At 39.2% G+C, this 27,469-nt stretch overlaps 2 protein-coding genes across 3 annotated transcripts in view; one reads left to right on the top strand and one right to left on the bottom strand.

The window, feature by feature from the left end:
* Positions 1-27,469, bottom strand: part of LOC149932948 (brefeldin A-inhibited guanine nucleotide-exchange protein 3) — an 85,929-nt gene that overhangs the window by 7,706 nt on the left and 50,754 nt on the right. The window lies entirely within an intron of this gene.
* Positions 19,467-27,469, top strand: part of LOC149932949 (uncharacterized) — a 36,969-nt gene continuing 28,966 nt past the window's right edge. For both annotated transcript variants that reach the window (XM_090156230.1, XM_090156229.1), the window contains exon 1: positions 19,467-21,139. In XM_090156230.1, coding sequence (XP_090012356.1) covers positions 20,413-21,139 — 727 coding nt within the window. In that variant the 5' untranslated portion in view covers positions 19,467-20,412. The remainder of the gene's footprint in view (positions 21,140-27,469) is intronic.

Raw genomic sequence — 27,469 nt, 5'->3', positions numbered from 1 at the left:
ATGTAGAGTTAATCGGGCTACTTGGGCTATTGAAGAGTCAAAGCCACAAAACAAACGATAAAACAACCTTTCTCAAACAGATTTCGAGATTGTACTCTCAATCTATTACTACGCGGTTTTCCTATATACCAGAAGTTTATCATAAACGGGGGGAAGTATCTAACTTCACCTTTTACACTCGTAACATCCTCTTAACCGAGGGGCTAACCACTCTCTGAAAATCTGTACACCGATTACATAATTATGAAAATGAGTACAGCCTTTGGTAGTGCTAAATCTGTACGCACTTACGTAATCATTTTAGTGCAGTCAAAGCTACAGGCCTGTACACCGATTCCGGGGAGTGATCAGCCCCTCGCTCTTAATGGACATTGCGACAGACGGAGAAAAGGGAAAAAAATGGTCCGTCGATAAATGGACATTTTCCGTTTCCTTAGGGTGTGCGCGATAAACAAAAGTTATAATAAAAACAGTAAGATAATAAAACAAATTAGCAGTCGGTTAATTATCTCGAAGTGAATCCTTTAGTTATTGTCATAAGGACTTCTGTCTAGAGCATAACGCAGCTGCATGGAAACGGTTTTTACAACAGTCCCTAAGGGATAGGAATTTGTGTACCAAAATTACGTGCCGAGTAGTCGCCGCCACCGACGAATCTTACATAACTCTTCAACAATTAGGTCTAGATTTAACCTTAATACGCCAGAAGGAATGAGTTTTCGTTCTGGTCGCGATAATTTGAATCGGAAATGGGAAATTATGGAATGGTCAAGAATGGCTTTTCCTTCTGGTCGCAATACTTTGAATCGGAAAGGGGAATTATGGAATGATCAGTAATGACTTTTCCTTCTAGTCGCAATACTTTGAATCGGAAATGGGAAATTATGGAATGGGCAAGAATGGCCTTTCCTTCTGGTCGCAATACTTTGAATCGGAAATGGGAAATTATGGAATGGGCAAGAATAGCTTTTCCTTCTGGTCGCAATACTTTGAAACGGAAATGGGAAATTATGGAATGGTCAAGAATTGCTTTTCCTTCTGGTCGCAATACTTTGAATCGGAAAGGGGAATTATGGAATGGTCAGTAATAACTTTTCCTTCTAGTCGCAATACTTTGAATCGGAAATGGGAAATTATGGAATGGGCAAGAATGGCTTTTCCTTCTGGTCGCAATACTTTGAAACGGAAATGGGAAATTATGGAATGGGCAAGAATGGCTTTTCCTTCTGGTCGCAATACTTTGAAACGGAAATGGGAAATTATGGAATGGGCAAGAATGGCTTTTCCTTCTGGTCGCAATACTTTGAAACGGAAATGGGAAATTATGGAATGGGCAAGAATGGCCTTTCCTTCTGGTCGCAATACTTTGAATCGGAAATGGGAAATTATGGAATGGGCAAGAATAGCTTTTCCTTCTGGTCGCAATACTTTGAAACGGAAATGGAAAATTATGGAATGGTCAAGAATTGCTTTTCCTTCTGGTCGCAATACTTTGAATCGGAAAGGGGAATTATGGAATGGTCAGTAATAACTTTTCCTTCTAGTCGCAATACTTTGAATCGGAAATGGGAAATTATGGAATGGGCAAGAATGGCTTTTCCTTCTGGTCGCAATACTTTGAAACGGAAATGGGAAATTATGGAATGGGCAAGAATGGCCTTTCCTTCTGGTCGCAATACTTTGAATCGGAAATGGGAAATTATGGAATGGGCAAGAATGGCCTTTCCTTCTGGTCGCAATACTTTGAATCGGAAATGGGAAATTATGGAATGGGCAAGAATAGCTTTTCCTTCTGGTCGCAATACTTTGAAACGGAAATGGGAAATTATGGAATGGTCAAGAATTGCTTTTCCTTCTGGTCGCAATACTTTGAATCGGAAAGGGGAATTATGGAATGGTCAGTAATAACTTTTCCTTCTAGTCGCAATACTTTGAATCGGAAATGGGAAATTATGGAATGGGCAAGAATGGCTTTTCCTTCTGGTCGCAATACTTTGAAACGGAAATGGGAAATTATGGAATGGGCAAGAATGGCTTTTCCTTCTGGTCGCAATACTTTGAAACGGAAATGGGAAATTATGGAATGGGCAAGAATGGCCTTTCCTTCTGGTCGCAATACTTTGAATCGGAAATGGGAAATTATGGAATGGGCAAGAATAGCTTTTCCTTCTGGTCGCAATACTTTGAAACGGAAATGGGAAATTATGGAATGGTCAAGAATTGCTTTTCCTTCTGGTCGCAATACTTTGAATCGGAAAGGGGAATTATGGAATGGTCAGTAATAACTTTTCCTTCTAGTCGCAATACTTTGAATCGGAAATGGGAAATTATGGAATGGGCAAGAATGGCTTTTCCTTCTAGTCGCAATACTTTGAATCGGAAATGGGAAATTATGGAATGGGCAAGAATGGCTTTTCCTTCTGGTCGCAATACTTTGAAACGGAAATGGGAAATTATGGAATGGGCAAGAATGGCCTTTCCTTCTGGTCGCAATACTTTGAATCGGAAATGGGAAATTATGGAATGGGCAAGAATGGCCTTTCCTTCTGGTCGCAATACTTTGAATCGGAAATGGGAAATTATGGAATGGGCAAGAATAGCTTTTCCTTCTGGTCGCAATACTTTGAAACGGAAATGGGAAATTATGGAATGGTCAAGAATTGCTTTTCCTTCTGGTCGCAATACTTTGAATCGGAAAGGGGAATTATGGAATGGTCAGTAATAACTTTTCCTTCTAGTCGCAATACTTTGAATCGGAAATGGGAAATTATGGAATGGGCAAGAATGGCTTTTCCTTCTGGTCGCAATACTTTGAAACGGAAATGGGAAATTATGGAATGGGCAAGAATGGCTTTTCCTTCTGGTCGCAATACTTTGAAACGGAAATGGGAAATTATGGAATGGGCAAGAATGGCCTTTCCTTCTGGTCGCAATACTTTGAATCGGAAATGGGAAATTATGGAATGGGCAAGAATAGCTTTTCCTTCTGGTCGCAATACTTTGAAACGGAAATGGGAAATTATGGAATGGTCAAGAATTGCTTTTCCTTCTGGTCGCAATACTTTGAATCGGAAAGGGGAATTATGGAATGGTCAGTAATAACTTTTCCTTCTAGTCGCAATACTTTGAATCGGAAATGGGAAATTATGGAATGGGCAAGAATGGCTTTTCCTTCTGGTCGCAATACTTTGAAACGGAAATGGGAAATTATGGAATGGGCAAGAATGGCCTTTCCTTCTGGTCGCAATACTTTGAATCGGAAATGGGAAATTATGGAATGGGCAAGAATGGCCTTTCCTTCTGGTCGCAATACTTTGAATCGGAAATGGGAAATTATGGAATGGGCAAGAATAGCTTTTCCTTCTGGTCGCAATACTTTGAAACGGAAATGGGAAATTATGGAATGGTCAAGAATTGCTTTTCCTTCTGGTCGCAATACTTTGAATCGGAAATGGGAAATTATGGAATGGGCAAGAATGGCTTTTCCTTCTGGTCGCAATACTTTGAAACGGAAATGGGAAATTATGGAATGGGCAAGAATGGCTTTTCCTTCTGGTCGCAATACTTTGAAACGGAAATGGGAAATTATGGAATGGGCAAGAATGGCCTTTCCTTCTGGTCGCAATACTTTGAATCGGAAATGGGAAATTATGGAATGGGCAAGAATAGCTTTTCCTTCTGGTCGCAATACTTTGAAACGGAAATGGGAAATTATGGAATGGTCAAGAATTGCTTTTCCTTCTGGTCGCAATACTTTGAATCGGAAAGGGGAATTATGGAATGGTCAGTAATAACTTTTCCTTCTAGTCGCAATACTTTGAATCGGAAATGGGAAATTATGGAATGGGCAAGAATGGCTTTTCCTTCTGGTCGCAATACTTTGAAACGGAAATGGGAAATTATGGAATGGGCAAGAATGGCTTTTCCTTCTGGTCGCAATACTTTGAAACGGAAATGGGAAATTATGGAATGGGCAAGAATGGCTTTTCCTTCTGGTCGCAATACTTTGAAACGGAAATGGGAAATTATGGAATGGGCAAGAATGGCTTTTCCTTCTGGTCGCAATACTTTGAAACGGAAATGGGAAATTATGGAATGGGCAAGAATGGCTTTTCCTTCTGGTCGCCTTTTATTAATCGTGCTCATTCTAATGTTTCATATTCCACAGAGTTCCCTGAGGAGTGTAGTTCATATTCCATAGAGTTCCCTGAGGAGTGTAGTTCATATTCCACAGAGTTCCCTGTGGAGTGTAGTTCATGTTCCACAGAGTTCCCTGAGGAGTGTAGTTCATATTCCACAGAGTTCTCTGAGGAGTGTAGTACATATTCCACAGAGTTCCCTGTGAAGTGTAGTTCATATTCCACAGAGTTCCTTGAGGAGTGTAGTTCATATTCCACAGAGTTCCCTGAGGAGTGTAGTTCATATTCCACAGAGTTCCCTGAGGAGTGTAGTTCATATTCCACAGTTCCCTGAGGAGTGTAGTTCGTATTCCACAGAGTTCCCTGTGGAGTGTAGTTCATATTCCACAGAGTTACCTGAGGAGTGTAGTTCATATTCCACAGAGTTCCCTGAGGAGTGTAGTTCATATTCCACAGAGTTCCCTGAGGAGTGTAGTTCATATTCCACAGAGTTCAATGTGGAGTGTAGTTCATATTCCACAGAGTTCCTTGAGGGATGTAGTTCATATTCCACAAAGTTCCCTGAGTTATACATTCATATTCCACAGAGTTCCCTGAATTATGTATTCATATTTTACAGAGTTCCCCGAATTATGTATTCATATTCCACAGAGTTCCCTGAATTAGGTATTCATATTCTACAAAGTTATCTGAATTATGTTTTCATATTCTACAACGTTATCTGAATTAGGTTTTCATACTCTACAAAGTTCCCTGGATTATGTATTCATGTTTTATAAGGTTCCCTGAATTAAGCATTCATATTTCACAAAGTTCCGAGTTATGTATGATAAGTATGATAAGTATGTTGTATTTTAAGTTTCGCGCTGCTGTGCTCTGCAAGATACCGTTCAGTTCCGAAACTATTTGTATTACTACGAGAATGAAAACCCTCTAAGCCTTTGAGCCACGACAGTTATATTATACCCAATCGTCATACAGTTGAACAAAAAGATTATAACTTTCGCGGGGTAAGTCAAACGATTGATTACCATTTGTACCCATCCATTACAGCAATTTTAAAGAAGATAATTTTATAATTTAAAGTATAAAAATGAATTAATTATGGAATAAAATCCGCCCAGCATCAATTGCCTTAAACAATCGCCGAGTACCGGGCAAATGAACCGAAGAAACCGCTTGAATATACGATACATCTTTTTGGCGCAGAATTTCTTTCGCTAATATTCGTCACGGAATTTTGATAATGTATTCATCGAGCCATCCTTTATTGTGGGAAAGTGTAGGCCCAATTACAATTACAGAATCATCGCGGATCTTATTTTAGAAAGCCTGTTGATACGGTGGCGGAGGGAAATAATTATTATTATAGAAACCCGCTTCTCTCTCTCTGGTTCTTCCCCTTATTAATTCCCGCCTAATACTAATAATAATTTTAATTTGTAGCACTCTTCCGAATATAATCACGAGTATTCCTCATCGAAAATGCACGACGTATCGCCGCGTCGTCCCATTATTCCAAGTCCCGCACCCACTAATTGGAAATGTCCTCGGCGAAACAAATACGACCAAGCAGCCCGTAACGAGTTCTTCAATATTTTGATCAAATTATACCAACTACCGGTCTCCGGCCTGCACCGCGAAGACTATGAAGAAAATATTAACGCGATTTTTTTAGTAAGGGGTAGAAATCGGGTATTCGTTCTCCTGTAGCCTCCGCAAATTACATAGCGGGCTCGAGGCTTTTCAGGAGGAAGGGTATGCTACAAAAAGGCTTTCTAGTTCCAGTTAAACGTCTTTAATTTAACGTTTACACCCAATATCTACTTTTCTAATTGAAGGTTTACCCTCAAAATCAACTTTTCTAATTTAACGTCTACACCCAAAATCTACTTTTCTAATTTTACGTTTACACCCAAAATCTACTTTTCTAATTTAACGTTTACACCCAAAATCGACTTTTCTAATTTAACGTTTACACCCAAAATCGACTTTTCTAATTTAACGTCTACACCCAAAATCGACTTTTCTAATTTAACGTTTACACCCAAAATCTACTTTTCTAATTTAACGTTTACACCCAAAATCGACTTTTCTAATTTAACGTTTACACCCAAAATCGACTTTTCAAATTTAACGTCTACACCCAAAATCTACTTTTCTAATTTAACGTTTACACCCAAAATCGACTTTTCTAATTTAACGTTTACACCCAAAATCGACTTTTCTAATTTAACGTCTACACCCAAAATCGACTTTTCTAATTTAACGTTTACACCCAAAATCGACTTTTCTAATTTAACGTTTACACCCAAAATCGACTTTTCTAATTTAACGTCTACACCCAAAATCTACTTTTCTAATTTTACGTTTACACCTAAAATCTACTTTTCTAATTTAACGTTTACACCCAAAATCGACTTTTCTAATTTAACGTCTACACCCAAAATCGACTTTTCTAATTTAACGTTTACACCCAAAATCGACTTTTCTAATTTAACGTTTACACCCAAAATCGACTTTTCTAATTTAACGTCTACACCCAAAATCTACTTTTCTAATTTTACGTTTACACCTAAAATCTACTTTTCTAATTTTACGTTTACACCTAAAATCTTCTTTTCTAATTTAAGGTTTACCCTCAAAATCAACTTTTCTAATTTAACGTCTACACCCCAAAACTTATTTTCTAATTTAACGTTTACACCTAACATCTAGTTTACACAAAAAAGCCACCTTTTCTACGTATATGAACTATAGGTTACAACGTTAGAAAGGGGAAAAGTGCTAATACCATCAAGATTATTAATATTACTGGTACCATTTTGGAAAATATATCAATTTAGAATTTGACTGGCTGAAGTCTGTTTCGCAATGTAATAGACCAATTTACAAATTGTTTACAGGGAAACAAACAATTGAAGCAAAGCCCATAGCTTTTTATGCTTTTATTTATTAAAGATTCCAATTTAAACCTTTTGGCGAGAAAGGAAGAAATACTTACTGATTTATTACAAAAACCACTTGTAACACTATTTTAAGCGATGTTTAAACGAAATATCAATTCGAGATACGAAAAAAGTTATATTTGTGGCGTTTTTAAATAATTTAAATTTCTACGTTTCTGGCTCACGGCTCAAAGTTTAGCAAGCGTATTACTTTTCATCACCACGTCCAATGTTAAAATTACACTGCATGTACTTATTTATAAATAATTTTGCCTGTAATTGTTTGGAAACTCGTGAATTCTTCCGAAAAGCATATTGAAAAATCAGCGGGAGCCTGTGAAGGTACAATTTAAAGCTATGATTGATTATTAATATGAATAATTAATCATTATTATTAATGGGCATCTAATGGTGTATCTTAAAGGATCTTCTACCTAGACTGTTTTTTTTTTCACTTCAGACAAATTATTGAATTTTAAACCTTCCAAGATTTTCAAATTTAGTTCTTCTAATGCATAAAATAGATTTGGTGGTTTTAGTTGGTTTGTTGACTCAAGGATAGCTTTGTGCGAATAATTTTTTTTAGCTCCTGGGGTTTGCCTTATTTGGTAATAACTAATTAGTTATTAAATTTTGAATTGACCTATTTCAAGTATTAGAGGCAATGTTGCCAATGTTCGAGACTCTAAAATCCCACACTTACCATCTAAAAACTGCCCAATAGCCATACCCCCTTCCATTCATGAAAATTCCTCGGAAAATAGGCACAAGGTTTTGAGACAAATAAATAATTTGTTGTTTTTATGTAGATTTTACTTAAAATTTTTAATTTTTTATTGAATATTTTAGAGCTACGCAGTTCAAAATGGCGAGGTTGTGGTTGGAAGTTGGAAAAGTTCAATTGACCCTCGAAAATTCCTCAAAAAATGGAAAATCCCACGAAACCCTTTAAATTTGTTAAAAAATCCCTTTATCCCATGTCCCAAAAATAGCCATTAAAAATCCCATGATTTGGCAACACTGATTAGAGGAGTACGTGAAGATTAGTTTAACGAGGTAAAAATATCTGAAGATGGCTAAGATCCTATAACATTTCCCCTCAACAACACCACTGGTAAGATTACACGCATTATCGTTGCCTTCGCTAAAGCGGTATACATTGAAAGTGGATAGGATAAAAGTTAACAACACCCTGACGTACACCAATTGTAATGGTGCGAAAAGCGACGGTAAATTATCACGTCAATAATTTCCCTTTACGCCAATGACTTTTTCCTCCTTTTCCCCAGTGGTGAGCGGTCCCAAGGGTTAGCCCATAAACTGACCACTGGTGGTCCGACACTCGAAATGAAATTTTTAAGGACCATTAGATTCTATTCAAGGAGATCCCTAAGCCTCGTTTATCGGGTTTTTTATACGCTTTTCCGTACCCTCCGACTTTTATCAAATGCGAGCTAATATCGCCTCTAAATAGAGGTTTGGGCCGATGGTCTCAACTTCTTCAATTATGATGTATAGCTTTTATTTTTCGCCCCGCAAAGCAACGGCCGAAGGTTTTCATTTACTTCTATACGGTCTGTTGGGGTCAAACTTCAACGAGGGTGGGTGATCGCCTAATAGAGAGCAACGTGTTAGTGGGGAACAAAAACACGCCAAAATTCCTACCCTGTGATTACCCGCTTCCTCCTGTAATGACAAAATAATACGCAGTCTCATATCAAAAGAGAGTATCCCCCACCAGCCAAGAATTCCGTCAAGAGAAAAATAACTCACTGAAATCGTGAAATCAGTGCCACTGGAACGTTCTAGCTATACGGCCCCAAATACATCGATTAAATAAACTCTTACTAATTTGATTTCACTTATTATTAATTCAATTCCAAATACAATTTTTTCACCATGTAATATTCCATTAGTAATTTAATGGACGTAAAAATGTAATTACCAATGCAATTACACCTTCCAAATTGTAAGATAATTCAACCAGCGTATACTTCTTACAAAAGGTAGGGCAATTTTCTAAAGCCTTATAGAGAGTCTTCATTTATATTCAGAGATAAATATAAAAAGCGTCCTCGTGTATATAAAGAAATTATTCCTAATGGTTTTTCCATTTCAGCCCTTGGGACAAAATAGGAAGTGCGGCGTTAAACCGTATCTTGAACTAATAATACCCCTTCCGCGCGTCACCAGACACTCGAGTAAAGGGCTACGATAAGGCTAAGTCTGTATATTCGGGAAAAGGCCATCGAGTACGCCCTAGAGATACGAAAAAAAAACGTAAGCGGCTATTCCCGCATTTAATCGCCGGTACCCGCGTAATAGTTGAATTTGTAAGTACGAAAGGGCAGATAGAGGTTATACGCGATAGACCTCCAATTACAGTTTATTTCTGTGTATTAGCGGCTTGGGGGAACAACCACAGAAAAAACCACGGGAGGCAAATTTTCGGACTATCAACTGCGATTACATTTTTTTCATCTCTATCCATCTCTTCGTAAAATCTTAAAAGGGGCCATAATTATAGTCTTCGAAATTCAGTCACTCTCGAGTCGACACAAAATTTCCCGCAAAATAGCGGAGTTCCCCCGACACTCGCAAATTTAAAGCTGTTACTATTAAAAGGAAGTACTGTAAGGCCCAAAAAAAAACAAGTAATTTCCACCGATAAATGTAAGAGATCACATCCTTTTCTTTAGTACGATACTACGTTCAAAAATGTATAAAGGAGGTGATCCGAGACTACATTAGCATTTTTTGGAAATAAAGAATATCGCCAACAAAGGAAACACACTTCAACAAGCGCATCTTTCGAGATTTATTCATATTTTATCGTATTAAGAAAAAAAATATGGTTATAATACGCTGAATCCGGCATGGAAATATTTTTTTACGCGTTTCTGGATGTAGCTAAGCCTCGTTTTATTATTGTTTTAATATCTAACTGACGAAAAAATGACTAAAAGAAGGAAAGAGCTCGGGAACTCGAATTTCTAAGCTTCGATGATTTCCTTCGGGCCGCGAATTTGTACGGGGATTCTTCAATATCTTTTTAACGGGCTTTTATATACGGAAATATAAAAAACCTAATCAGCTATAATTTCGTCGAATTTTCGGGGTAAATTCGAGAAGACTGACTTAGGTATCGTTTTGGGCCGGTGGGGGTCGCCTTAAGGGTGACAACGTTACGCGTTATTTAGAAAAATAATAAGGGTATTATTATAACTCTTCATAGGCCAATCTACGGTTGAATTTCACCGGCGATTATTAAACGAAGGCTATCATAAATCTTCGATTTTCTATGAACAGACATTTCAATTAGCGAAAAATGCGTTACGGTTGGCATTCGCGCTTCTAATGACTACGAAAAAAACCAGAAGGATAGAAAAAAATAATGTCGACCCTCACGGGACTCTTAAAAAAATTTCTTACGGGTATATACACTAAAAAAAATATTTCTTAACGAGATCCTACTTTAAACGAGCTGAATTCTAATTCCGTCGCATACCCACCAAAAACACGATCATTTTTCTTCGATAAAAAGTGAACTCCCATCGTAACGAGGTGACGTTGCGTCGTGTACCCCGGACGAATTTAAATTCTTCACATTCCAGAGTCGAATCAAAGGTTCAATTTATTGTAGGCTATAAATGATTAACATTGCGTATATTTACTCATCCCTTCGCTTAAACAGGGTCGCCGACAGCGGGCCTGGGCCCAGTAAAATATAAATTTCAGGTCCCAATAGGCGATATTATAAACTAAAATGGCCTTCTTGTTTTGATGGGAAAGACTACCTTCCACTATGCTTCCATTAGCTTCCCCACCAAAGAGCCTATGAATTCATCCATAAAATCAAAACTAAAGTACGATTTAATCATACTAATAATTTTTTAATCAGGATTTAATCATTTTAAACAGATTTTATCATTTTAATCAGATTTAATCATTTAATCATGATTAAATCAGATTTAAACATTCTAATCATGATTAAACGTGATTTAATCAACATAATCGTGATTAAATTGAATTTAATCAAAATAATCACGATTAAATTGAATTTAATCAAAATAATCACGATTAAATCGGATTTAATCTTTTGAGGGGTGCGTCGTTAATCAAGGAAGTGACCTGCCCCTCGCTGGAGATAGCTATAATACCTCGTTTTTTTTTCAAACCGGGGCCCCTAGGCTGCACGCGCCACGGTAATTAAAACCGAATTCCCCCCTCTCTTCTCTAGCCTGGGCTACTCCGAGCTGTCCGGAGCTACATCGGAGTAGCGTTGAAGTATTTACCTACTGTTAAATTGATACTAATCATGTATAAAATACGTTAGAAGGACCTATGGTATTATAGACATATGGGCTAGCCCTCGCATTCCTGCACAACGCGGAGTATTGTAAGTCAGGGGAATACGAAACACATTTTACAAATTAAGTAACGTTCAACTTTGACCTAGCCTTCATTAATCATATTAAGTGACTAATAGCGTGTCGAAAGTAACTATCTAAAAACACGTCAACTTTCTATTTTGATATAACCAACGAAGATGTTTTTATTCAATTAGAAATACTTGTCATTCGTATAGTCTAGTCGGCACCAAACAGAAGCGTCAATGACTAACCAGATACTAAGTTGTCGAGGGCGACCGGCGACCATTTTTTTTAAATAAGGCATTACTAATATTAAATTTCAATAAAATTCATTAACTAGCGAGTAAAATTAGTCACGATAAGGAAATTATAATCCTAATCCAGTGTCTCATCTGAAAGCGAGCTTCTACGTTCGCAGTTCGGTTTGGGGTTGAAACAAATTTCTTACAAATACGAGGGTAAGCAGACAGCACCGTCTAACCGCTTGGCCTCGAGGGACGGAAGTCGTCAACTAAGTAAGTACGAGTGTGTCGGGGAAAAACTGAGGCGAGTCTGGCCTCCTCCGGCGGAAGAGGATGGCGGGGAGGGGAAGAGCATCATCTTCCCGCTTCATAAAAAGCCATCGAGTTGAGATGGATGATGGTTCGCGTCTTCTTTATGTGTTTTTGTAGGAAGACACTCACACGTGTTTATTTCACTTTTCTTCTTCATAGCGTTGCGTCATCCCCAGACGACCCTTTTTCGAAGCGGAGAAAGATGACTTCATGCTTTGATTACCACACGTTTTACACCACAAATCCCGGAACGATTAGTTGCGAAAGATTATTTCGCGCCATAAACCTTTACACTATGGCTGTTTCTTGTTAACTAATTAAATCACTTTTCACATATTTTATAATATGTAAATTCCTAATAGTCTTAGTCGATAGCTACGCCGCAAAATTTTCGTTTTGAAAACGAAAACATTTGAGAGAGTTGGCCGTTTTCGATCTATCGAAATCTGGCAGCCTTGCCTGCCTTCCGGCCTGTATCTCCATACCGAAAATGGCCGACGATTACGCCGCCGAAAATATTTTACTAAACTGATCGGCGGCATTTTTTACCGTTATTTTGAATTATCGACTAAGACTATATAGTAATTAGTAATTTTAAAGGTAATTCGAGCCATATACCCTTTTCAGACAATACTTATGAAATCGGGTTGACACTCAGTTGAGTAAGCCAAAGTTTTTTGTTATACTAAAATGTTTGATAAAAAATATTGGTTTACTTAACCCGGTTTTATTAAGATAGCGGGTTCTCATCATTTGAAAATGATTTTATCTCAAATTTATCACGATGTACCAATACTGTTAATCTAATTGTTTTGTAATACCACGCTTACACTTAAAAGCAACCAGACATATATAATATTTATCTTAGACAGAAGTATCCATCTTACAATACTGTTAATGATATACGATTGAAAAATGTACCTTAACGGGCTCAATCTGCTTTTTCAAAATACATTTCGTGAGAACAATTAGTGCAATACGAAATACTTAAACTAGTTGCTTTCTATAATAATTACATTTGCAAAAATGTTCTATAAATAATTGGATATTCCTACACAGTGTAATTTTACATTTTACATCGTCAGTGTGGAGTAGTACAATACACGTAGTTTGTTAGAAAAATCGCACTTTATTAGCATCTGTCTTGATCCCGCGAAAGTTACATATCGGGTTTTTAAATATCCTTTATAGACACTCGTAAATTATTCCAATTATATATTATACTTCTGATATATTTTTAGTTTTTATACTTCAATCTTCGAGCGGATAACCGCGTTAGATAATAATAATAATAATAATAATCAGCTAGGCTAATACCCAATACTAGTAGCTCATCCGAGTAATCTAACTACATTAAATTTAAAATAGAATTTGACGTGCTACAGCTTGAAAAACACTCTATAGAGACAGCGCGTTAAAATTCCAGGTGTCAATTGCCAAAATTTCTCGATCATTAATAACGATCAAATTTTCAAAATGACGCCGCGCTTTCGCACGCGAGGTCTCTAGAAACACGCGAGTAACCTGGTACGAATAGAGATTTAATTGACCCATTTGCCAGATTTACAATGGATCGAAGTGGCCGCCATCTTTTAATAGTAATAGACCGGTTAACAGACCGCTGCTGCGAGAAAAGAGTGTCGGTGACTTGGCCCCTTAAAACAATAAAAATGTACATGAAGATTTCTAAGTTAAAATAAAATTGAATTGAATTGATTTTTTCAATATTCCGAAAACGAAACGGTTATCAAGTGCGGAAATTCGTGACGAGTATGTCCGAAATCGAACGTATTTATTGGGGAAAATAAAATACAGCATAATTACTAATAAAAAAATTCAACTCCGATAATCTAATAAAAAAAAACAATGGAGCCAATAAAAATACAAATTTTGTTACGCGAGCACGATCGCCACAGGTAATTTACGGCGTGGCAAATATAAATGCGTTAGAACATCCGGTCTACCAACTATTAAAAAAATTTTCGATTTCAAGAGATAAAACTCGTAAAGGTTATTACAAAGTTATTTAATATTAGTAATATCATTAATATATAACTTCGGGTAATATCGTATGATTTCCAGCGATCAGGAGAATTATACAAATTAACGATAACTTAAAAAATAAAAGATGGAATAAAAAAACGGATAAAAAACTACTTTTTTAAAATCTCAATAATAACACGTCCTAAAAACCTAAAATATTTACGTCGAAATTATCTATAATTTGATATTTAACGCAAAACTGATAAATTTCAAAAAATATTTCAATTAATTGCAATTCAACCCCCCAGAAGCCAATACCGGTATTACGCTATAAAAAGTAGAAAAACGCTAAATTAATTTGAACAACAAAATATTTCCACTGAAAATATTAAATTTAACCCATTACACGTCCGTATCGCGTCCGTGAGCGCAGAAGTTAAATCGGTGGCGGCGGCTTCAACGGGGATATAATTATTTCTTTTAATATTCGTCGGCGTGGATCATATTTGGCCCCAAGTACAGCTCGGTGGTTCAACCCGGCTCGCGCGTCGAGCCTCAACAAAAACCGAGCTCCGATCATCATCATCTCGTAATAAAAATATAGCGGAAGGCGCTTTTTTTTCACTTCTCTGCGGTGATTCTTATATCAAGATGGATAAATACGTACCGGAATTCTGGCGTAGTAACTCGCTATTAAATTAAATGAGGATGACATTTTTTTTTTTAAAAGAGAAGAAGAAAAAACGCTCGCAGGTGTGTAGGGGAACGATTAAGCATCTAGGACGATTATGGCCAGGCCAGAGGAAGCGAAACGCACGCCGACATACAAATATATGGGGAGAGAAAAGAATTTGGGGCGTAGTTGCACGCATACCCATCGCGGCAGTTCTGCTGAAAAATATCAAGTGTGAAACCCCACGATCGCGAGCTTTTAAGCGTTGAACTTCCTTACTTTAAAAGCGACTAGAGGGTCTTTGACCACGTTGTCGAAATCTAATTTACACATGATCCCTATCTATCGACGATCTAGTCGAGATGCTTTTGTATGAGATATACTTTAAGTTAATACTGCGGGGTATTCTCCTACAAATCTACCCTTACAGAAATGTTAGTGCTGAAATGTCACTTTCAAACAGAAAATTTTCAAACATTTTGCATATGCGCTACAAAGTGGTTGGTATACACCTGGAAACGGGTCAATTCCTGCCACTTTTCAGTACGCTAACAATGATTTTACGAATTCCTTTACAAAAAGTTAGAGGCTGCAATATGGATGCAAAGCAGCCAAATTGCAGCAATAAATGGCTCAATATGTCACTATGTGAGGTTCAATGGATAAAATGTTTTTAAACTATTTGAAATTAATGTCTACATAAGTAACAATAATTTCTGCAAATTGTCAGACTTATTGTTAATATGTTACTTATGTTGTGTATAATAATGATCGCAACGTTGTTCGAAAACCAGGTAATTCGAAACATTAAATTTGAAAACACATTATTTACATTTTTAAGTGTTATGCAAAGATTTTTAGCTCTGGAAAAAAACTCTTTTATTATGGTGAAATGACTGCAAATGTATCCAATTTACAGTAAAATTAACGAAATAATTAGTGGCAGTCAATAATCTACAATTGTAGCTTTATTTCAGTTTATAAACTTAAGAAAAAAAATTAACTTTATCAAACTTTTAGCCTTATTACAACTAATATTAAGGCTGCAATTGTAGACTAAATGCATTCTAGTTGCATCTTTATCAAAGATATGTTTTATCCAGCCACATTACAGTCATATTACAGATTTTAGTTGCAGTCTGCAACGCTAATTTTTATAAGGTAGAAAATAATTTCTCTGGAATTAAAAAAAAATAGCTTTCGGGTTTCCTAGCGTTAGCAAAAGGCAAGAAGGATTCTCGTTAAATACTATTCCGGGTATAGGAATGTCTAGGGGTATGACTATACACCAAAGAAATAAATAAGCGAGAGATCGGGTGTCCAAGCAATATAATATAAAAAGAAACATTGATAACAAATACACTTATCCAGATTTATTTGGCTTTTTTTTTAAAAATTACAATATGAAACTGTACATGGTATATTTTCTTAGTAAGACAAATGTAAAATACTTACAAAAATATACATCAAATGGGAATATTTAAAAGAAATAAGATAAAGCTATATTGTCAAAAATTACATAATATATAAGTATGACAATTAACAAACATTATCACCGAACTGATTTTCCGAATTATTTTGCAATCAAGGGCTACTTTAGCTCCAAGTAGAAGTATATTATTACCAAGGACGATAAAATACTCATTTCAGCGCAACCCCAGATGGTCAGTGTAGAAAAAAAAGTTTTAGCATTTAAACAATAAGAAGTGTCATGCTTATGGATATCACGTTACTGATATTACCTTCTTGAAAAGTCTCAATTGTAAAATCTTAGTCTATTCCATTGGAAATGAAATTTCTTTGGCCGTTTTAATCATAGAATAATTTTGATCTTCCAAAAGCCAAGGACTTGGCTAATTATATGGCCATGGCTTTCCTCTTCGTAAACCAAGATCTCAGGTGTTCTAGAGCTGGGCAGAAGCGATACACTGCGTGAAGGGCACCTCGCCAAGAAGAGTAGGTGCCGTTATTCTATCATTATTATGTTGAACACGATTTCAATGCATATTTATTTATATAACGAAATACTTTAATGATATTTCACGTTTTGAAACCCCCCTTTTTTCTCGACTTAATCTGGCTATGCATGTCGTTTTGAACAATTTTAAAAAATGGGAATAAATAAGGGCTTATAAAGGACTGAAAATATACTTTAAAAGGTCCAACTTCTTAGTGTTTATGAAGTAAAATAGATAAAAAATTTGTAAAATAAGTACTTAAACAAAACAAAAGAACTGAATTTGGAGAGCAGAAGGTTTAAAATGTTCTTCGGTAATACCACGAGTGGTCTTTAATATTGGAAAAAGTCTAAACCACATTAGAGGTCTAAAATAAAACCTTTATTTCTAACAGTGTAATTCGCACGTGCTTAAGAAAACAAATAGTACTCTTGAAGATGGCCTTTACTTATAAATTGCAGTACTGTAGGAATGTTTCTTTTGAAGTAATATCGTCGAATCGTGTTTTATCAAATAAGGCTTTTTATCCGTCATACCCAAACCGTCTCCGCACTGTTTAACGAACCAACATGGACAAATCGGTTGGGAACAAGTATCTTGGAAGCCTGTCCCGATCTCACGATTACCAAAATTGGTAATGAACTTGTTAATTAGTCGTGTGATACTGGAGGTTTGGCGCCAAAGGTGAGGCTGGATTCAAAGGCGAAATCAACACACGTGTTCAACTCACGATGACGTTCGTCTGCAGAGTCAGCGACGGTGAAGATAGCATCCCTAAAGAACCGATGTTGCAAACTAAATACGTCAGAACGCACTAGTCCGAGCACTAGTCAAAAAGTAGGGGTGACAAGGGACAACCTTGATCTATAAAACGTCGATTGGAATAAAATGTCGAGACTATACCAAATCAATATGTCTTTAAAATACCTCAAAAATTAATCGGTACACCTAATCCCACCAGTGTATTCCGGAACACTCAACGAATGCATTTTTATTAACTCTTTTAAATTAAGGGCTTAAAAGTCGCATGATGAATTAGGCCTAAGGTGGTGCCTTGGGTATTAGCCTAGCTGATTATTATTATTATTATTATTAAATCGGCGAGGAACATTTCAATTTTTGAAAGTTCACGAGTTACAAATTTCATTTACAATTAACAACATATTTACAAAACCAATATCAACTTTTCAAAGAGGGCAAACATTCGTCAGTTACATGTCCTTCTTAGGAAGATTTTCCTCCAACTTTTTTAAAAGTACTTGGGTGCTTTCCACAATTTTTGGATTTTTAAAGTCCGTAAAACCGAGACGCGCTTCGAGGCTGAGGTTATTACTACCGTGTAACAGGGAGAAGCTTACTAAACGGGTTTCCAAAGTAATGCAAAGTTACACAGTTATAATAAATCAAAGAATAATAATATAAATTTAAGAATGTTAAATATTTTTTTAAGTCGCGCTTTGCGTAGTTCTACCGTTGATTACACGGGATTAACTCACGCGTAGGGTAAAGTGGGAATAGAAAGTAACTTTCGTTACATGGGTAGAAGCTTATTAAAATTGACCCCAGACACATTACAGCTAGACCAGGGAGGGAAATATTACACTGATGACAGTTCTGTAAGTGGCGAGTATAAAAGATTAAAAGCCCGTCTTTTAAGTAAACAAACTTTAAACGGGAACTATGTTTTCGGAAATATTCAAATGAGTCAAAATAACTGAATGCCCAGGAAACTACCCGAAATGGGAGCGAGTTAACGCGATAAAAACAAAACATAAAACAAATAAATGAAACATGGGAAAGTTTACTGGTTTTTCTTCTCGAATAAAACGGTCCTTTTGTGTTTGGGCGAGAGGATGGGGAAGCGGGGATGAATGGATAAGAAGCCAGAGCCATCATATCCCTTCGCGATGGCCAATTTTCGTTTAAAAATGCAGAAGAGCAAAAAAATCGTGTTTTCCCACAAAAAAAGGGGCTAAAACACTGGCGGAAACCCTTTTGTTTCGGCTAATAATGGTACCAATTCCGGCGGTCAGACTGCCTCAGCCGGGGAGGGGGGGGGGGCCAGCGCGAGAGATTTCAGGAAGTATAACGCCGTAATTCCCATAAGGCTCCGCGGCAACAAAAGTGTTGCGCATCTTTCCAGCCAAAAACAGAGAAAATTAAACTGTCGGATCGTGACTCACGAATTTCGTTTAGAAAGGAGCGCTTCCACGCCCGCGTTATTTATTCGACACAAAAATACACGGATCGGGTTACTGGCCTTCGCTCGAAGCTCCTTGGAAGGGGTACAGTCGACGATCCCGACTGGCCCCAATCGCGGTCTTTTCAAAATTACAAAGAAACCAAATAAATCCGGATGGATTCGGACGAAAGGGTGCTAAAAAATCCTAATTTCCTTAAATGGATCAATATATAAATCATAAATATAAATATTACGCCGGTTGAATAGCAATGTCAAATTTTGGAGGGAAACGCGATTCTATCAATATCAGTACGGTGTCTCTCATCTGGGTCGCTTCGGAAAAACCTGCTCTCGCTCTACGATATTACTCCACGGAAGAAAAAATTAGAATCCAGATTATATCATTCTAATAAAATGCGCGGATGGTTTCCTCCCCCTGTTGTTTTTAAATAGCGCCCCCCAACGCTCCCCCCGCCTGCCTTTTCCAAACGCGATAGTAGATATAAAATGTCGTTTCCACCCCCATTCCATCGCGGTACCCCCTCTTTTATAATCTCCTCCCTACCGGTGACGTCACGCTACGTAACTCGGAGGCGGTTTCGAGGAGATAGCCGCGTGGTAGAGCTTCCCGTTCGCTGACAACTCGAATGGAGGACCCCGAACCGAGTATAGGTTTCCTTACAGGCGAAGTTGGAGCGAGCGAGAAAGAGAGAGAGAAGGCCGTGTGTGCCGCGCGACTAAAGGCAAACCGAGGAGGCGAGGTAAAAGAGGGGGGGGGGGGGGAAGAGACGAGGAGGCTTTCGTTAAAGTTTTTGGCTTGTGGGAATTCCTTTTCGCCGCCAGCCTGCCGCTGTTGCCAAACCACATCGGGCCGTTCCACACGTGCGATTCCTCGACTCGAACTTCTCCCGTCGACCGTCACGCGTGCGTCTTCCCGCTCTTCTCCGACGATAAAAACTCGCGGATGAAATCGCCACCGAGAAATAAATAAATAAAAGGAATCGCGCCTCGGAGAACTTTTCCCGGCGCGTCCCGGACGTTCCGTCTTCGTCCCTTCCCCCGGAGCAGCTGACCGCGTCTCGAATCCAATCATCTCGTCCTCCGGAAAGAACGGAGTAAAAAATACGTTTCGGAAATCAGATTTCTGGAAAACAAAACTCATCTATTTCTCGCGCCGCTGATCTCTCCGTCGCGCCCGGTCCGCGTGAGACCAATCGGGTTCACCCTTCTCTCATCCGAAGCGTCTCACCAGCGAGTGTCACCTCGAGAAGAGCCCATCGAACGTCGACCCCTCCCGCCCGTCCCCCTCCCCAGGGAGAGCGCCCCCTCCTGTATCCCCGGAGGCTGACGTAGCTGACCAGGTGAGGAAAACCATTGGTCGAGGAAAGGACACCCTCTAATGAAGGGTTAATGAGAAAAAGAAGGAGCGGTTAAGGCGCTTTTGGCAGGGTTAGCCGCGCGCGGCCCACGATTGTCCCTCGGCTGGTGGATCATCGGCGTCATCCACGCCTTCGTCTCGAGCACGCCGCTTTCTGTCACCGCAGCCGCGACGACGGACGAGTCTCTCTGGACGACGCGTTCGCTTTTAATCGGCGAGTTTTAATGCATTTACCAGTCTTTCCCAGCGACGGAGCAAAATCGGATCCGAGACCGGGCCGCGATTCCACGTCCAACGTCGCGGCGTTTTGGCCCGGGCCAGACCGTGCTAAAATCGAATCCAGCTCGGGCCTGGACAATCTTCTGGGTGACCACAGTGGCAAGGAGGAGCGAGCGGCGTCGGAAACCCGAAAAAGCCACCAATACCACCACCACCACCATCATCATCACAGCCATCACAGCCACAGCCACGGTCACAATCACCAACACCATCACCACAACTCTCACGCGCCAAGAAGCAATCATCCGGACGTCAAAGTTAAGAGCGTTTCGGGAACCGGAGGCGGCAAAATGACCTCTTCCGGTACCAACGTCGCGACCGGAAGCTCGTCGTCGTCCAGCTCGACGCCGGCGGCGGGTTCGACCCCGGAGTTGGTGATTCCGGGTGAGAGGACGCTGACGGAGGTGCTGAGCGAGCACCCGGGCGAGTTGATGAGGACGGGCAGCCCTAACTTGGTGTGCTCGGTGCTGCCCACGCACTGGAGGTCCAACAAGACTTTGCCCATGGCCTTCAAGGTGGTCTCTCTGGGCGACGTCAGTGACGGCACCATCGTCTCGATCCGGGCCGGCAACGACGAAAACTACTGCGCCGAGCTGCGCAACGCCACGGCCGTCATGAAGAACCAAGTGGCCAAGTTTAACGACCTCCGATTCGTCGGACGCAGCGGAAGAGGTAGGCTAAGATTTTTACCTTTTGACCTCGATGGACTTGTCCTTATAAACTCGCGCGGCTGTCTAATTTGAAAGTTACTAACGCGGTAGGCTAGATGATCCTCTCTTTTAATTGCGAGTAAATTTGATTTCTAACGACACAAATAGGTTATTATTTCGTGGGATGAAAGCGTGTAACCTCGCGATATTTTTAGTAAGAAGCCAATGAATGTAAATAATATGTTTAAAATACAGTTATTGTTGTTTTACTTATTGGGAATATAATACTTATTCAATGAATACATCGAAAATAAGAAGCCCGTAGAAACGGCTTATTGTTATTCGAGTCACACAAACTCGCTTCAACAAATTTAAGCGCCATAAGAGCCAAACCCACTACTTAATATCACCGCCTAAATCGAATTTGAATAAAGTGCATCCGAAAACATTTATACCATAGAGCCACGAGTGCAGGATGCGATAAATATCCGAGCCATAAAGGACCGTTTGTCTTTCAATACCATTAACCAATAAATTTCAATACGTTCTTACCGTAACGCAAACCAAAAATAAAAGGTAAAGGAGACGGCAAATTTTTTCCCCGCTCGGTCCGGTTAATGGAGAAGGCCGAGTGTCCGAGCGGTATAGATGGGCGTGCCAGGGGCACTTCCTCTCCACGAAAAAGGCGGATTCGCTCACCCTTTTTTACGGTCAAACGGAGCCCGCAATAGCGAGAAAGTATTTAAAAAGTTCGAACGGTATAGAGCTTCTGTTTTGGTGTTTGGCGTTGGGCCGTTTCGAAAAAAGTGAACTGCCGGAATAACGGAAGCCAAGTCGAAACAAACTCCAAAGCGTCTCTCAAAACATCCTTTTCGCACGAAATCTAACGGGTGAGGCGTAGCCGGGGACATTTTTCGAGAATAACGGAGGAAGGGGGGGGGGGGTAGTTAAATCCTTTGATTTTCTCATGCAAAAGGTAACGAAATAAGAGTTGGCGAAAAAGATTTACATTTCTCTATCGGAAATTCGAGGGAGAAGCTACGATTACGACTCTTCCGCCAAAGAGAGTTAAACGTTTGGGAAAGTAACGGTCGCAGACTTCACCCTGACCGTAGACCTTTACCTACAATATCATATGATTCGCCTATTTATATAGGTGATGACGTCACGTGGGGTTGTCACGGTCAAACGTAGATGAGAGAAGTAAAGTCGGGCGATGTACAGGGTTAGCATTCGCGTGACCAGCGGCACTTTTCAGTGTGGCCCGTAGCCTGACGAAAGATTAAGCTTCGGGGGTTTTCTCATGCAAATTGTTGTTTTGCGTCGAGAGATATTAAAGAACAGTAACACACACACAGAGAGAGAGCGAATGAAGGCCGAATGAACTCTATATGGTAATGGATACGCGTCACGCGCGCCGTATAATATAAAGTGGGGGAGCCCACTTATCCTTAAGCCTTCTCTTTCACCGTTCGTGTCATAGTGGGTATTTACGTAACTAGGAGAAAGCGAGTCTAAATTACAAATTGCTCTCGCATGTACGACGGTTAACCTTATATACCGAAAACTCAACTAGCCAAAAACCATTTATGACCAAAAACAAGGACCACGACCAATCAAAGAGGCCCCCTCCTCCTTTCTATCACTACCCCTTCCATGTCCCCAAATAATACCACGGTATATTATTACGGAGGATTAACGTTGATTAAAACCAGCGCGCGGGTAAACAGTAGTTTTATTTTATTAATTTATTCTGGATATTTATCTCTCAAAAAACATTGACATCTTGCCAAAAATAGGGTTAAACAACTAAAACCGGGACGATGGCTGCGTTCAGTAACGCTCAACGGACTCACCGTTGAGTAGACGTTGAGTCCGGATTCGCACTGTATGCTTTTTCATCCGGTTTTGACGTCACGTTGCCCCGTCCGTTGAGCAAAGGTCACGTGACGTCCAGTGTTGGAAATAAGGCGGTGGCGTCGGTCAAAGACCAGTTTAAATTGGGGCTATGACCAGTAAATTGAATAGAATTTAGGGGGTCCATTGCTCATAATGACCAGTTTATTTTTAATTAAAAGTAGTAATTATATTTATATAATTTGCCAGTTTCAATAACATTACCGCCATCTATCGGTTTGAAAACTTTATCACTGAAGAAGGCAACGCGCTCTTAAAATTAGCCTCGCGCAAAAGTAGCAGCGATAAAATAAAAGCATTTCAAAACTATTGAAGTTGGCTGAACTTGTGGTATTTGGAAATACCTGGACATTATTGAAACTGGCGAATTCTATAACGAAAAGAGAAAGTTATAAATAGGCTGCGCTCTCAGTCTCTCACAACCAATGAAATTGCGGATATTTATTTCCACTCCTAAATCGAGCGTATTTCCTGGTATCTGGCAGTAATGCAATTTCACGTTCTTCTCCTACAAACAGTCAGATTCGTCGAACTAAACGTGGAACATCTAGATCAATCATTAAGAAAATGTTAAGAAGACTTTGATGCCTATCCCGCAATTTCTTTATGGTTTTTAGAAACAAAAAGAAGGTCAAAAAGGTGTAAAAGAAGATGATGAAATATTTTTAAAGTTTCTTAAGAAATGTGATAAATATCAAAGCTTTGTGATAAATAAAACTCATTAGAGTTCCTAATCGCTATTGACAATTTACTTTCAAAAGGTAAAATAAAAGGTGGAGGGAGAGAAGTGGGGCAGAAAAGGGTGGGCATGACCAAGCGGTGGTCACTGGGTCAAAGACCAGTTTATTAATTGCTCGGACCAGTTTTTTTATTCAGTGTCCAGTTTATTAATTCAAAATTATCTACCGTATTATTAACTAACTGGTCTACGTGACCACTTAAATAATTCAAGAGTTGGGAGTCACTGGCCAAATAGACCAGTTTAGAAATAAACCTTATTTCCAAGCCTGGGCATGACCAGTAGGGGGTATAGTGATCACATTGACCAGTACTTTTAAAAAGCTTATTTCCAACACTGGTGACGTCGCAGCCCGGAGGAAGGCTAGCCGCAGACGCCGGGACAGACGATATTTTACAAAATTAACTGCAAGATCTTACGTCACGTTTAGCAACGGTCTCAACGAAAATAATTTTTCAGATATTTGGTTGAGGATTGCGTTATTTGAACGATTATTTTCACTTTTAATGGTGGCCTTGACGAATTAGATAAATGACACCGTAATCATATTTACGGGTACGCGATTATCATATCCAAACCGAGAAAATATCGCGGCTGCCCTCATTGAAGGGGCACTTATAATTTCCAACTGGAAAATTAATTAAATTCAGATATAAACTTATTTCTCTGGCGGTAAATATCAAGGAGAGTTGCAAAGAGAAAAATACGAACTACAAAATAGACTTCTGTTAATTTTTTTGGTTTTCCGGAGCAAACTTTCGTGTCCAAAAGTCGGCCTTAGCTGATAGTATCTTCGCGACTTCGTAACGCGTAACATTCAAACCAATGGAAACCAGTAAGTTACGAGTTCCGACGTTGTATCGGCGGCGAAACCGCTCGAATCACGAACTCTTATTGCCAAAAACGTTTGACGGGCGAAATTAATGAAACTGTCAGCGTACGAAAAGTGGCGAGGTGGAAGGGGTGGGAGGGGCGAAAACGGGTTTCTACGACACATACACCAGCGGACAATTTTTAATAAGGGCCCATAAATATGCATGCATAATGAAGTCATAACTATCATACTAATTTCTCCGGTTCTCCCTATGGGAGAGTCGACGCTTTTTCGATTCCAATTGATATAAAGGGGGGGGGGGGAGGGGATAATTCCGATATAGAAGCGAGCTTGTTATTGTAGAGCTGGGAACTCTGAGCGAGTGCCTTCACACATGAGCGCAGTCGTTGTGGTGGTCGAATCGAATTTCACTTGGCTTCGGGCCCGCGTTTTTATTACGCTTCAAATTAATGGTCACGAAAGGTTTATCGTATTTCTCCAACTCAAATTTGACAATAATTAATCAAGCTCGTAACAACGGGGAAATTTCAAAGTTTCGTTTTCGAGATATTTCAGACCGGAAAAATAATTATCGTTCCACTAGCGCAATACTGGTACTTTTTATGGGAATCGACCCAATCGAGCTTTTTATTACCAAGATATTGTATAATCCTTTCCCTATTACGTTTAAAAGTGGTTGGTTAGCAAATTTATTTTGATCGAGTACGACAGGGCTTCCAAGCGGATAATTAATTCAACGAGACAAGCCTATTTGACAAAACCTACAAGGTTAACAAACACTCAAACGCGAGCCCTTAGATCGTCCCAGACGGGGAGGGCAAAATTAGTATTTCGTCGTGTTAATTTGGGAGTTCTGGCCAAATATTTCGGAGTTCCAAAGTACTAAAAGGTCGTGGTTATTTGGGTGTTTCTATAAAATAGATTGAAAAAATAAATAAATATAAAATGTTTCTCTTTCGTCACAAGACAGAGCTTTATTAGTATAATCGTTGCACGCGCACTAGAAAATACCAAATTTCACGCGGCTCTATCACGCGCCCCTAGACTCGTAAAAGTAATAGACAGTGACGTAAAAGAAACATGAAAACAATAACGCCAAGTTACTTAATAAAAAGATTTATTCAACTAAAATTCGCTAATCTGGGATATCTGTTTGTATATTTCGTATAGGTATTTTTTAAACCAAATAAAATATCATGCGTAAAAAACGACTAAAATTCGCCGTATACATTTTTATGGCTCATAATTAATTTTATTTCGTTCACAGCGTACTCGCTTGATATATATTTTAATAATAATCAGCTAGGCTAATACCCAAGGCACCACAATACTCAATTTGGCCGTATCAATCAGAGTCCATATCAACTAAAATATTCTGACCATCAAATTCGCAGATACAACGACCAGATAACATCATTTTACAATAAACAATGGACATTCAATCTGGAACATAAAGGCAATTAAAATATCAAAAGGTAATTGAAAATCAACTTCGAACTAGCGTACAAAATGGACGAGCAACGATACCGCGAACTATATCGTAGCTATCGCGCCTTATTCAAATTAAATAACGAAAATTTAGATAAAAATATAGAGATACGGAAAGAGTTTTGATTATGTCGAAAGTTAATCGTTTTCCTGTCTGAAAGAGCGCGTATAAAAAGGAGGAGAAAAAACCGTACAAATCGTGACAATCAAAATGTTAAATAAGCGGAACATTATTATTCATACTCAGCCGGCGATTATCATTGTAACGTATCCATTTAAATCCGGGTGTACATTCACGACGCTTTGTAGCCAGCATCCTAATAAAAATCCCGAGAAATATATGTCTATCGCGGCGTTATAATCAGCGGAACCGCCCCCGTATATTTAAATTACACACTTTTAAAGGGCACAGCCAACGCGCCAGATGTAGTTCGTAGAAAAAGCCCTATACTTATAAGTATTAGCGCGATAGCGTCGACTATCTTAAGTAAAGCGTTCGCGACATTCCTCCCAACCCTGACGACTATTAATTTAATAAAATAATAAAAATGGCCCAGAGTGGTAATAATGGTGCTTAAAAAAATACCAGATATTTACATTAAATCATCATTTCGACTCTTGATCATAATAATTAAGAAGCCTCGACTCTCTCTTTCGTATAATTAGACAGCCAGCGACCCAACCACGCGCTGTACCTATCTCTTAAATTGCATTCGCCCGCCTTATTACACCGATACGCCGAGAAAGGGGGGGTCCCCCGCAAACATAAAGAAGAGAAATAATATAAACTACACGGAGAGATAATTTGTCAAATTTTGACCGTTTTTTGGTTTTGCCCGTTTAACGCGCTAGGTCAATACTAGATGGCGGTAAATACGATTAATGCGACTACGGCGGGTTATAAGCCGACTCGCTGAACGCCAAGATTGACCAAAAGAGATACGTAGGTTTTTATTACAATTATTAAGGCGCATCTTCGACATTCGACCGAAGACTGTACCCTATCCGCGGATTCGGATTCATTTTTTCGTTCGCAGTAAAAACACCCCGGTACAAAATGCTACCGAAAAAAACCCCCGTCGGCCGGTTGATATTCGGGGGTTGAATATATATATCTAATAACGTAAATTTAATTCCCCGCGCGTACGTTAGTAGCCGAGGGGCCTTCGTCCCGTCTGCGAGTCCGGAGAGTGAGAGAAACCCGGGGTGCTCGATGTCGTGAAAAAGAGGGGTCAGATTCTTGGCGTAATAATAAAACAAAAGGGGGTTCCCTCTTTTGGCGCGTCTTCGTCTCGAAAGCCGCAGCGTAAGGAGAAGCGGCCTACTGGGCGGCAACTTCCCAAAAAGCGACGCTGACGACCGTATAATACGCG

Source organism: Leiobunum rupestre, chromosome 8 (assembly GCF_980474605.1).
Source record: "Leiobunum rupestre chromosome 8, qqLeiRupe1.1.hap1, whole genome shotgun sequence".
NCBI classification, from domain to species: Eukaryota; Metazoa; Arthropoda; class Arachnida; order Opiliones; family Sclerosomatidae; genus Leiobunum; species Leiobunum rupestre.
The sequence above is the reverse complement of the archived record's forward strand: the minus strand, read 5'-3'. Positions and strand labels throughout refer to the sequence as shown.